The sequence below is a fragment of the Blennius ocellaris genome (genome assembly GCF_963422515.1).
Source record: "Blennius ocellaris genome assembly, chromosome: 24".
Lineage (NCBI taxonomy): Eukaryota > Metazoa > Chordata > Actinopteri > Blenniiformes > Blenniidae > Blennius > Blennius ocellaris.
In genome coordinates this window covers 16,165,983-16,178,261 of record NC_137673.1, presented here as the reverse complement: position 1 = coordinate 16,178,261, position 12,279 = coordinate 16,165,983, and the positions used below count along the sequence as shown (strand labels likewise).

The 12,279-nt window shown below is 53.2% G+C and overlaps 2 protein-coding genes across 2 annotated transcripts; one reads left to right on the top strand and one right to left on the bottom strand.

Moving 5' to 3' along the window:
• Nucleotides 1-3,030: 3,030 nt before the first annotated feature.
• Nucleotides 3,031-6,597, bottom strand: gpr180 (G protein-coupled receptor 180). Its single transcript, XM_080519954.1, is given in 12 exon segments — nt 3,031-3,321; nt 3,390-3,425; nt 3,427-3,468; nt 3,534-3,666; nt 3,668-3,702; nt 3,774-3,931; nt 4,008-4,057; nt 4,137-4,317; nt 4,400-4,502; nt 4,573-4,667; nt 4,748-4,903; nt 6,440-6,597. Coding segments are annotated over 12 exon segments (1,284 nt in total). The 5' UTR covers nt 6,579-6,597; the 3' UTR covers nt 3,031-3,165.
• Nucleotides 6,598-7,060: 463 nt separating this feature from the next.
• tgds (TDP-glucose 4,6-dehydratase) lies at nt 7,061-10,604 on the top strand. Its single transcript, XM_080519955.1, has 12 exons — nt 7,061-7,219; nt 7,290-7,356; nt 7,460-7,528; nt 7,747-7,837; nt 8,432-8,580; nt 9,200-9,298; nt 9,366-9,425; nt 9,511-9,554; nt 9,640-9,805; nt 10,117-10,172; nt 10,269-10,366; nt 10,431-10,604. Exons 1-12 carry the CDS (start codon nt 7,173-7,175, stop codon nt 10,523-10,525), a joined length of 1,041 nt encoding a protein of 346 aa, XP_080376081.1. The 5' UTR covers nt 7,061-7,172; the 3' UTR covers nt 10,526-10,604.
• Nucleotides 10,605-12,279: the final 1,675 nt, after the last annotated feature.

Below are 12,279 nucleotides of genomic sequence, written 5' to 3'. Positions count from 1 at the left end.
GTCCCCTGAGACACAAGAGAGTCTCTGCTGCTTGTTTGTTTGCCCGGTGGGTGGCAGGAGCCCTGGAGGGGGGGAAACACACTATAGCATCATAGTTCTACTTTTCTTTCACGCTGGAAGTCTGTTGAGGGACGAGAACGAGCCGTACCAGTGCGACGCCCGTCCTCAGTCTTCCTTCAAGTTGTCCAGGAGCTCCTGCGTCCGTTGGGCCAGCTCCCTCTTCTCCGCCTGCTGCTTCTTCACCGCCTCCTCCACCTTCTTGCCCTGGTAGATCTTCACTCCGGCGAAGGCCAGGCACAGCAGCAGGGTCTTCAGGGCCAGGATGTAGAGGAGGATGGGGACATTGTCCAAAGCCTGGGGACAGTTGCATAAGAGAGTTCCAGAGAAGAAGAGGAGATGCCCCCGCCGCCCCCCCCACCAGGGGCCTCAGCTGTCTTGCAGGAGGGTTAATATAGACCCACAAACAAGTGTGTGAAAGGGAAGAGCAGCTGCACGCCATCACACCATGTGCACACTGGGAAGTCACACCGTTCACTGCTCAGACGTCACAAAATGTAATAAAAACAAATAAAAAATCCTCTTCATTCACACGTTGCCCTGCACGGGTCGATCGAAACAGTCAGCGGACATTGCTGCAAAGCATTGTTGATCTATATGAAGCTCGAGCAGCGTCAGCGCTCTGAAAGTCACGTGATCACAAAACTCCGAGTCTCGAAGGAAAACAAACGCGGCGCGTGAACGTGTCATAAAACATCCTTACCTTCCAGTTGATCATGTTTGCCTCGCTAATGTTGACGCTGTTCCCCACAGCCACAAGTACTAGTAGTGTTTGCTAGAAGAGGGCGGGCCTTCCGTCAAACGGCCAATGGTGGCAAGCTATTCCGGCCACGTCACATGACGCATTGTGGAACTAAGGGAAATAAGCAACAAACAACGCATTCCGCTTAATTGTAAATTAAAATACGCGCTGCAGTGTCAGTCGGAATTCAAGGCACTGGAATGTGTTTTAAACCCATATATTGGTTTTGTATTTGAAATTATGACGAATTACTGCTGTTTTTGCGAACCACTCTGTTGTGGAAAACTAATTTTCCTACTTCACGTGAACGCATCATCTTTTTCTAGGACTTGCTCTGAATTTCTAGCACTTTCAGTGGTGGATACAGTTACAGTAATAGATTACCACTTCACCTTTCTTCTGCACAACGCTGACTGGGACGCATTTCGGTTTGGACAAACTGCAAAACCTTTTTCAACCCTTAAACCTTTGATTTAAGGCTCATTTTCTCTCGACCGCCCTCGTGAAGCGCACATCTCATGAAGCGACAGTGCCACCTTGTGGAGGGTTGGAGAACTGACTGTACCGGGGACACGCCGGGTCGATGGCGGGCGGAACAATTCTCGTGTTGCGTTTACGTCTTTCACCTTTTGCGGGCTTTTATTTTGCGAATTTCTCGGATTCAATCCACAACCGGATGTTCGGGAATACCTCCATTAGTGTGTACTTTATAAATCAACGTAGTTACGTCATGTTCCACGTCGTCACGGTGGCCGAGAGGTTAAGGCGTTGGACTCGAAATCCAATGGGGTTTCCCCGCACAGGTTCGAATCCTGTTCGTGACGGGATTTCATTTTTTTTTTTTTTTTTTAATGTTACAATAAAATCGACATTTTGACGAACACAAAAGATATATTGTGTTTAAATACGTTAAAACGTGTCCCAAATACGGTGCATCATTTCAAAACCTTTCTAGGTTTCAATCTTTTCTTGTCTATCGTTACCAGATTTAACTTTATATTATAATTGCAGCATTGTTACATTTTTACCAATAAATCAATACTTGTTTGATCAAGGTGATCCAGAGAGCTTCAGTTTATTATGATAAGAGATTAAAATAAGTCAATCTATATTACTTAAAGTCGAACTTTCTTCTAATCAGACCTTTCACCACTGTTCCTCCCGTTCATCACGACAAGCATAAGCCATGACAAATTAACTCTTTATTACAGCCTCCATGATCACAGCTTTCATACTTCCACAGGTTATACGTGTATAAAAAAAAACAACAAAAAACTTCATGTAACTTACAACTGTGACTTTTCCTTTTTTTATTTTAAATAGCAAAACTTCCTTTCAGATTGTCATTGTGGAACAAGATATATGAAGCAAACAACAGGCCTGGAAGTGTGTGAACTGAGGGCGGAGACGAAGAATGTGTCCAAACAGTAATAATGGGACTGGACGAGAAGGGATGGATCGACACGCTACTTGACTTTGGATGATGCTTTGTTTAAAACAGCAGAAGCCATGCAGTGTGTCCCCAACTTGGATGGTGTCCGGCCTTTACATGCTGTCGGCTTTTCGGTGTCTAAAATTAAAGGTTTCAAAATCTCCGATGAGGATTCCCACTGCGTGTGTAATTTGACATCGGCATCACCCTCGTCGGCAGCGGTTGCCTCGACGTGATTCACAGTGAGTGTTCACCGTCCGGCTGTTCAAAAGAGCGTCCACATGTGGGTCGTCACGGAGACGACGTCACGTGGGTCGTCGGGGAGACGACGTCACGTGGGTCGTCGCGGAGACGACGTCACGTGGGTCGTCGGGGAGACGACGTCACGTGGGTCGTCGCGGAGACGACGTCACGTGGGTCGTCGGGGAGACGACGTCACGTGGGGCGTCGGGGAGACGACGTCACGTGGGTCGTCGGGGAGACGACGTCACGTGGGTCGTCGGGGAGACGACGTCACGTGGGGCGTCGGGGAGACGACGTCACGTGGGTCGTCGGGGAGACGACGTCACGTGGGGCGTCGGGGAGACGACGTCACGTGGGTCGTCGGGGAGACGACGTCACGTGGGGCGTCGGGGAGACGACGTCACGTGGGTCGTCACGGAGACGACGTCACGTGGGTCGTCGGGGAGACGACGTCACGTGGGTCGTCGCGGAGACGACGTCACGTGGGTCGTCGGGGAGACGACGTCACGTGGGGCGTCGGGGAGACGACGTCATGTGGGGCGTCGCCGTTCGGACCTGGAGGTAGGATGTTGCGTCACCATGACGCCGCCCGGTTCTTGCCCGGCGCCGGCTTTGATGGATCCTCCAGGGAAGTGCCAAGCGGAAGAGTCCCTCCAGCGTGTCCTCTTCCACGCCGGCTGGGACGCCCTGCTCAGTAGCGCCCCCTGCTGCTCGCCCTGGACATGGTGAGCGGCAGCGACACGGAGGACAGAGACGACACCTCCCAGTAGAGCGAGCGCGACAGGAAGAGCTGGTACAGCGTCACCATGGAGATGGACTGGCAGAGGACGACGCCCACGGTCACCACCTGCAGGGGGAGAACGGCGCTCTCAGTTTAGGAGGCCGTCAACACGGCGGGGGCTCCGTCACTCAAACCTTGTCTCTCTGGTGGGCGTTGAAGACGGAGGACGTTGAGGACGAGGACGGGATGGCAGAGGAACCACAGGAAGCTTCCCTGTGGAGAGCAAAGCGATGAAACAAGACCCCCCTCCGGGGGCTCCTGCTCATGACGTGCTTTACCTTGGCGAAGGCGAGGTAGAAGTCTCTCTTGAGCGCGCTCCTCTCGGTGGACACGATGTGGTAGAGGACGGAGGCCAGCAGCAGGGCGAGGCCCACCCTCAGCGCCATGAGGAGGAGGCCGGCCAGGCCCCCCCCCCGCCGAGCAGCGCTCCCACAGCAGCAGCGCCCCCTGCAAATTCACCAACACCTTATGGAGCGCCGACGCACAAACTGAAGGCGTCCTCCGGAGCCGTGTCGGACCTGCGTGAGGACGGCGGCGGCGGCGGCGGCCCTGGAGGCCGGAGACTGGTCCCACTGCAGAGGCCTGGACTGAGGCTTCCGGCCGCGGCTCAGCGTCCAGCCCAGACCCAGGCTGAGCAGCATGTACAGCATGGACACCTGGGACACCGTGTCCCAGACTGCAGGGGGACGGGGGGACACGTCATCACGGCTCTGAGGAGCGCGGATCAAAGCGTACAAGCGGCGGGTGCCTACAGTCTGCCAGGCCGCACATCAGGGGAAGACCGGAGCCGTCTCTGGAGAACCTGCAGGCCCCAGCAGGTCTCAGTGAGGGAACTACAAACCCCCCCCCCCCCCCCCCCCCCCCCCCCCAACGCCACTCACCTGGCCAGGTGGACGTAGCTGCAGAGGGCGGAGCAGCCCTGCAGCGCCAGCGCCGTGGTCAGCACCTTGAGGACGGCGTGCATGGGGCCCCCCTTCCTCAGGGCCTGGTACAGGGGCCGGCCGTAGACGCAGCCGGCCAGCAGGTAGGCCAGCAGCAGCAGGGAGTAGAAGGTGTGCAGGCCTGCGGGGGGAGGGGGGGGGGGGGAACGTGTTGAGTTGTGCCCACGCCGGCCGTCGGGTGGACTCCTCGCCACCGGTCTGACCTGCCTCCTCGGCGCTGAAGTGGTCCAGGGGGTTCCCGGCAGAGTCGGGGTTCAACAGCAGCACGGCGAAGCTCAGGTCGGCCTGGGCGGCGGCGGCGCCCTCCTGTGCACAGAGCGAGTCGGGGGACCGTCCACTGGAATCAGATCAACCCCCCCCCCCCCCAGGTACTGACCTGACACGTGTGGCGGTCGGCGTACAGGACCTGCCACAGCGTGGGCGCCGACTGGCGGGGGATGGTCTGGTTGTGCTCGTCCTGGCTGAGGAGGACTGGAGGATGAAGACACCAGGGGGGGGGGGGGGGTGAGACAAGGACTGATGGAGGACGAAGCTCAGAGGACAGGTCTTACTGGTGAACTGGGCTCTGCTGTGCTTCTCTGAGCAGCTCAGCTTGTCCAGGTCCTGGTCCAGGTCCTGGTCCAGGTCCTGGTACAGGAGCAGCCGGGACTCCTTCTCCACGGCCAGGGGGGGGTGGTCTATCCGGACCACCAACAGACCATGATCACCTGGAGGGGGGGGGGGGGAAGAGGACGAGGAGGAGAGGAGGAAGATGAGGAAGAGGAAGAGGAGGAGGGGGAAGAAGAGGAAGAGGAGGAGAAGCAGGAGGAGGAGAAAGAGGAAGAGGAGGAAGAGGAGGGAGGAAGAGGAGGAAGATGAGGAGGAGGAAGAGGAGGAGGGGGAAGAGGAGGAAGAGGAGGGAGAAAGAGGAGGAGGAGGAGAAGCAGGAGGAGGAAGAGGAGGAAGATGAGGAGGAGGAAGAGGACGAGGAGGAGAGGAGGAAGAGGAGGAAGATGAGGAAGAGGAAGAAGAGGAAGAGGAGGAGAAGCAGGAGGAGGAGAAAGAGGAAGAGGAGGAAGAGGAGGGAGGAAGAGGAGGAGGAGGAGAAGCAGGAGGAGGAGAAAGAGGAGGAAGAGGACGATGAGGAGAAGCAGGAGGAGGAGAAAGAGGAGGAAGAGGAGGAGGAGGAGAAGCAGGAGGAGGAGAAAGAGGAGGAAGAGGAGGAGGAGGAGAAGCAGGAGGAGGAGAAAGAGGAGGATGAGGAGGAGGATGAGAAGCAGGAGGAGGAAGAGGAGGAGAAAGAGAAAGAGGAGGCTTGAACACAGAAACACTCAATGTAACTCCAGGTGATGTAATAAACTACAAAAGCAGGTTTACCAGTCATTCTAAGCAGAGGTTTGTCTTTTATTGTGCTAAGCAGAGGTTTGTCTTTTATTGTGCTAAGCAGAGGTTTGTCTTTTATTGTGCTAAGCAGAGGTTTGTCTTTTATTGTGCTAAGCAGAGGTTTGTCTTTTATTGTGCTAAGCAGAGGTTTGTCTTTTATTGTGCTAAGCAGAGGTTTGTCTTTTATTGTGCTAAGCAGAGGTTTGTCTTTTATTGTGCTAAGCAGAGGTTTGTCTTTTATTGTGCTAAGCAGAGATTTGTCTTTTATTGTGCTAAGCAGAGGTTTGTCTTTTATTGTGCTAAGCAGAGGTTTGTCTTTTATTGTGCTAAGCAGAGATTTGTCTTTTATTGTGCTAAGCAGAGGTTTGTCTTTTATTGTGCTAAGCAGAGGTTTGTCTTTTATTGTGCTAAGCAGAGATTTGTCTTTTATTGTGCTAAGCAGAGGTTTGTCTTTTATTGTTCTAAGCAGAGGTTTGTCTTTTATTGTGCTAAGCAGAGGTTTGTCTTTTATTGTTCTAAGCAGAGGTTTGTCTTTTATTGTGCTAAGCAGAGGTTTGTCTTTTATTGTGCTAAGCAGAGGTTTGTCTTTTATTGTTCTAAGCAGAGGTTTGTCTTTTATTGTTCTAAGCAGAGGTTTGTCTTTTATTGTGCTAAGCAGAGGTTTGTCTTTTATTGTGCTAAGCAGAGGTTTGTCTTTTATTGTTCTAAGCAGAGGTTTGTCTTTTATTGTGCTAAGCAGAGGTTTGTCTTTTATTGTGCTAAGCAGAGGTTTGTCTTTTATTGTTCTAAGCAGAGGTTTGTCTTTTATTGTGCTAAGCAGAGGTTTGTCTTTTATTGTGCTAAGCAGAGGTTTGTTCGTGCTGCGTTCGCACGCGTTTTACCTTGGAACATGAACCGAGTGATGAACTGGCCTCTCTGCCGCCTCGCCGCCTCGCTCCGGAAAAGTCCCGTCACGGTTCTCCCGCAGACCTCGGAGCCGAGCAGCGCGACGGCCGCGGCGGCCAGGAAGAGCCACGACATCCCGCTGCTCACGCACTTGGACGCCGTGGAGGAACAAACGTCAGCGAATCAGTTCAATGAAGCCACGAAGCCAGAAGTCGAAGAAGAGTCAAGCGCGTTGAAGTTACACACACTGGGGGAGGAAACCGGAAGTCACTGTCTGGAAATAATAGACGCAAATACGAAGATTGTTTTGTCTTTCCCCTTTGAAACATTAGGGATGTTTATGAAATACACTTGTATGTGTTACCAAAAAGTGATTCGCTTCTGTTTTGATGGTGTGTAACTGACGACTGTCTTCAAAACCTCCGTCGTTGATGAACAGGCTAATATTTTCTAAACTAAACGACTTCCGCTCTTGTCGCAAATGCCGGAACTTGACAGAATGACTGACTGCTCTCTTACCCAGTCGTATTACGCGCATGTTGTACGTCACCTTGAGTGCCCAATCAGGGAGCAGAAGCCCCTCGACACACGCTACACCGCCCCGCCCACTTTCAACGTGTCAACATGACACAAAGCTCGCTTGTCAACACGAAATGAAGGAAGTTGTGCACGTCGAGGCGGTGAAATGAAGACTTAGCGCCCGTGCGGGAAGCGCGGCTGAAGCGGAGGATGGACGTTCAGCGGACGGTCCTGGTGACCGGAGGCTCCGGGTTCATGTAGGTTGATGTCATGTCGTAAATTCACTTCCTGGTTGTGACGGAGAAACTGAAGTCTGTTGTGCTGCAGCGGCTCCCATCTGGTGTGTTCCCTCGTCAACTCACAGCCGGGATGGAGGGTTCTCAATCTGGATGTGGTGAGTCATGTTCTCTAGCTATTTATGTTGTATTATTCACTAGAATTGTATCTTGTGAGTAGAATCGGAACCAATGTCACGAGCGTGTGGTTTTGTCTTCCAGCTGGACGACTGCTGCAGCCCCAGGAGTCTGGAGAGCATCGAGGACCGGAGCAACTACACCTTCATCCAGGTGAGCACTGATGATAACTACACCTTCATCCAGGTGAGCACTGATGATAACTACACCTTCATCCAGGTGAGCACTGACAACAACCGCCTTGTTTACCATTACTATTACTATGACTATTACTTACTGCTGCCTCCATCAGGGGGACCAACAACCACCTTGTTTACCATTACTATTACCATTACTATTACTATTACTACTACTTACTGCTGCCTCCATAGGGGGACGTGTGCAACCCCCGGCTGGTCCACCACATCTTCAACACGGCAAACGTCGACGTGGTTTTCCACCTGGCGGCCAAGACGCACGTTGGTGAGTTTCTTCTTCCTCCTTCAGTCCCCTGAGGGCCGGGACAGGCTGGGACGGGCTGGGACAGGCTGGACAAGCTGGGACGGGCTGGACAAGCTGGGACGGGCTGGACAAGCTGGGACGGGCTGGATAAGCTGGGACGGGCTGGACAAGCTGGGACAGGCTGGGACGGGCTGGGACGGGCTGGACAAGCTGGGACGGGCTGGGACAGGCTGGGACAGGCTGGGACGGGCTGGGACAGGCTGGGACGGGCTGGACAAGCTGGGACGGGCTGGGACGGGCTGGGACGGGCTGGACAAGCTGGGACGGGCTGGGACAGGCTGGGCGGGCTGGGACAAGCTGGGACGGGCTGGACAAGCTGGGACAAGCTGGGACGGGCTGGGACAGGACGGGACGGGCCGGGCCGGGACGGGCTGGACAAGCTGGGACAGGCTGGGACGGGCTGGGACAGGCTGGGACGGGCTGGGACAGGCTGGGACGGGCTGGGACAAGCTGGGACGGGCTGGGACAAGCTGGGACGGGCTGGGACAAGCTGGGACGGGCTGGACAAGCTGGACGCAAGCTGCCGTCAGTGAATTCCCTGTTTGGTCCCTGCAGAGTCGTCCTTCCAGTGCCCGTCCAGTTTCCGGCGGGTCAACGTGGACGGGACCCGGGTGTTACTGCGAGCCGCCCATCAGGCGCCACACCGGCTGGAGCGCTTCATCTACGTCAGCACCGACGAGGTGTACGGCCCCAGCGCGGACCAGGTTGGCCACACTGGGGTCCCTGGTCCCTGGACCTTCCGGCCTTGGATTTTCCTTTTCATGTTGGAGAACGAAAAACGGAAGACGAGCCGTCTCCCGTTTTTCGTTTTTAAATTGAAAATTGAAAAACGGAAATCGGATGGTTTCCGGTTTCCCGATATGCGTTTCTGAAACAAAAATTGGGAAATAAAATCCGACGGTAATTCTTTATTTCAAGCTTGAGTTGAGGGAAAACCAGAAGTGGAGTCTCTTCTTCGCTTGTTGGGAGGGTAAACAACGGCACATTGTGTTGCTGCCCCCTACAGGCTGACTGACTTTCTCCCCCCATCTTTCTGATACGCTCGTATACATTGTATTGTTAAAACTTCTTCAAATGTTTTTGGACGGTTGCGCCAACCTCATCGTTTTTCAATTTTCAATTAAAAACGAAAAACAGGAGACGGCTCGTCTCCTGTTTTTCGTTTCCCAATATCAAAGAGAAAAACGAAAATCGGATGGTTTCCGGTTTTTCGTTCTCCGACATCAAAACGAAAATCGAATGGCCGGAAGGTACACGGACCGGTCCCCCCCCCCTCACACACACACCCTGATGGCTTTTTCTGTTGACGGTGCGTCCTTGCAGGCGTTCGACGAGAGCAGTCCCATGAGGCCCTGCAATCCATACGCCGCCACCAAAGCGGCCGCCGAATGTCTGGTCCGGTCCTACTGGGACCGGTTCAAGGTAAAACCCGACGCGTTGTTCAGTTGGACCGAGGAGAAACCCAACACCTCTGTGCGTCTGTCGCCAGTTTCCCATCGTCATCACCAGGAGCAGCAACGTGTACGGCCCCCGGCAGCACACGGAGAAGGTAAAGCCCCGGAAACCACACGTGGAACACATGAACGTCTCGAGTCTTTCCCTCTTAGTCAAGATCTTGTTTCATGACCTTCAAGGTCATTCCGAGGTTCCTCACCCTCCTGCAGATGAACAAGAAGTGGTACGTCCCAAACCGGCCCAGCCGGTTCCTTCCGTTTGTCTTGAAGAAACAAACATGGCCGCTCAAGGCTCGTGTCTTCCCGCAGCACCGTCCAGGGCACGCTGCCGCAGTCCCGCCACTTCCTGTTCGTCAGTGACGCCGTGGACGCCTTCCTGCTGGTCCTGGAGCGGGGAGCCGTGGGGGAGACCTACAATGTGGGGGCGAGCTTCGAGATCGCCATCACGCAGCTGGCCGGGGAACTGGTCTGCATGGTGCGTCGCTGAAGGGTTGGGGTTGAGGTCAGGGTTCGGGGTGGGTTGGGGTTGGGTTAGGGTCGAGGCTAGGGGTTGAGGTCAGGGTTCGGGGTGGGTTGGGGTTGGGGTGGGGTTAGGGTCGAGGTTGGGGTTGGGGTGGGGTTAGGGTTGGGGTTGGGGTGGGGTTAGGGTCAGGGGTGGGTTAGGGTCGAGGTTAGGGTTGGGGTTGGGGTTGGGGTGGGGTTAGGGTCGAGGTTAGGGGTTAGGGTTAGGGGGTGGCTCTCTAACCACCCCCCTCCAAGAGGTTTTTAAATTCCGTTTCCTCTCAGGTGAAGAACGTGCCGGCCTGCGATGCGAAGGACTGGGTGGAGTTTGTGCCCGAGAGGTAAATCCTGCACCGAGCGCCGGCGCTAGCCTCCGGCGGCGGCGCTAGCCTCCGGCGGCGGCGTCGGTGTGAAAGCTGGTGAATGTGTGTGGGCAGGCCGCGGGTGGAGCTGCGCTACCCCATCAGGAGTGACAAGCTGCGGCGGCTGGGCTGGAGGACGCGGGTGTGCTGGGCCGAGGGGATCCGACACACCGGTGGGCAAACACACACACCTCAACACCCCCCCCCCCCACTGAGTATTAACCCTGCCCCCCACAGTGAAGTGGTACCAGGACCACCCGCACTTCTGGGCCCCCGACGTCGCCGAGGGCCACCGAGGTGCGAGGAGCGCGGTTGCCACGGCGACGGACTGACCGACCACCGTCACAAAGAACTCCACATGATGTGTGTGTGTGTGGCTGAAGGATCCTCAGCTGTCTTGTAAATATTGTTCAATAAACAACAAAGCAACATTTTACATCTGCAAATCCAAACCTTTAATTGTGGCAAAAATCAGAATAGTTGCACAGTTTTTTTTAATTTTAATTCTTATTTTTTGACTTCTTCGTGCAGTGCTCTTCGTGCACAACTGCTAAACTAATACATAAAGCAAATACTAACTAGCAGGCCGAGCCGCCGCTCCACACGGGGGGGTCTGGCCGCTCAGGAACCAGATCCGAGTCCTTTAGATCCACTCAGGATGGACTTGATTCTTTTGTTCCACACTAATGCTGCTCAACTAAAGGCTGGTCAGTAACTAGAACGAGGCTACGAGTGTGTGGAAACACGATTCAGCTAACGGGGAGAAAATCCCTCCCTTTTCATTTCTTTGTCTTTGTGTAACGTTGTGACTCCTGGATCCGTTTCTGATTGGCCGGACGCCCCGGCGTGTTGGAGTGGGCACACACACACACACACGCGCACACACACTCACACGCACACGCACACGTCGCTGCCTGAAAATATGCAAATCACAACAACATAGCAATAGAAACCACAGATATTTCTGTGTGGTGAAGACTTTTGTTTTTTGTTTTGTTTTGTGTTTTTTGAAATCGCCACTTGCCAGACATTCACAACAAGGGTATCCACGAGAAGGAAAAGTGTAAAGATTTGGAAAAAAAAACAACCCACACAAAACGACAACAAAAAAAAAACAACATAAAAACAAAAAAAAAAAATCTTGGAGAGAATCTGGATGCTTGTTTTTTGTACTGCATGTTTTTTTTTCTTCTATTTTTTACAAAATGGTCTTTGATCGTTTTTAATTGAAATTTTTTTTTTTATATATATATATTTTTTTATGTTTAATCCAAACCTTGGCATATAATATGGTGGACATTTTTTTTTTTTTCTCTCAAATTTTTGTTTGCCAATTGGAAACGGCGGTTTGTGGTTGATTATCGTTGTTGGCGATGGAGCGCGGCGGCGCAGCGCGGCGCGGCGCGGCGGCAGGCGAGCGGATTGGATACTGAGTCCAATGTGACTTTATAAGGTAAACCGGTGAGGGAGGGTTTCTCCCAATACGTCACGGCCACGGGTGAGGGGTCGGGGGGCGGGGGGGGGGTCGCACATCTCCTCCGACTTTCAAAGTAAAAGCGTTTTGAAGCAGAAGTCGAGGCAGTGCTCGACTGCTTCCTGTTGTGACGTGTGATTCAAAGTGTCCAAAGCGAATGCAGAAGCAGCGCTGGGATCTTTGTCGGGCGGGTGGAGGGCGACATATTGAGAGAGGAAACCCCCCCCCCCCCCCACTCCCACTACCACGTGTTGCATCTTCAACATTAAAAAGCTCACACTACCCCAGAAAAATAGAAATTTGTTTCACTCATACCAATGACATTCAACATTCAAGTGCCAGTGTTTTTGTTTACTGTCTTTTGGTCAAGTCACTTTGTAAAATATCAACTTTTTTTTTTTTCTTCGTATTTAGGCTTACAAAAATAAATATTTCTCAAAAATGTTTGATAAATCACACAAACTAGCAGCGAAAGTAGACTCGAGAACTCTGTGTGCAAACAGCTGAATCCTACAGTTGCTGTTAACTAGAACTCCACCTGGTCCCAAAAAACTAAACAAGGAAAAAACTTCAAAGGAAAAAAAAAATGAAAAAGATGAAAGGAATAAACGA

Bases quoted from the DNA above. Each gene is read 5' to 3' on its own strand.
- tgds (XM_080519955.1), top strand. From the start codon at position 7,173: ATGGACGTTCAGCGGACGGTCCTGGTGACCGGAGGCTCCGGGTTCAT. The intron at 7,529-7,746 runs GTGAGCACTGAT...CTGCCTCCATAG, and splicing joins GCAACTACACCTTCATCCAG to GGGGACGTGTGCAACCCCCG. The intron at 9,806-10,116 runs GTGCGTCGCTGA...GTTTCCTCTCAG, and splicing joins CCGGGGAACTGGTCTGCATG to GTGAAGAACGTGCCGGCCTG.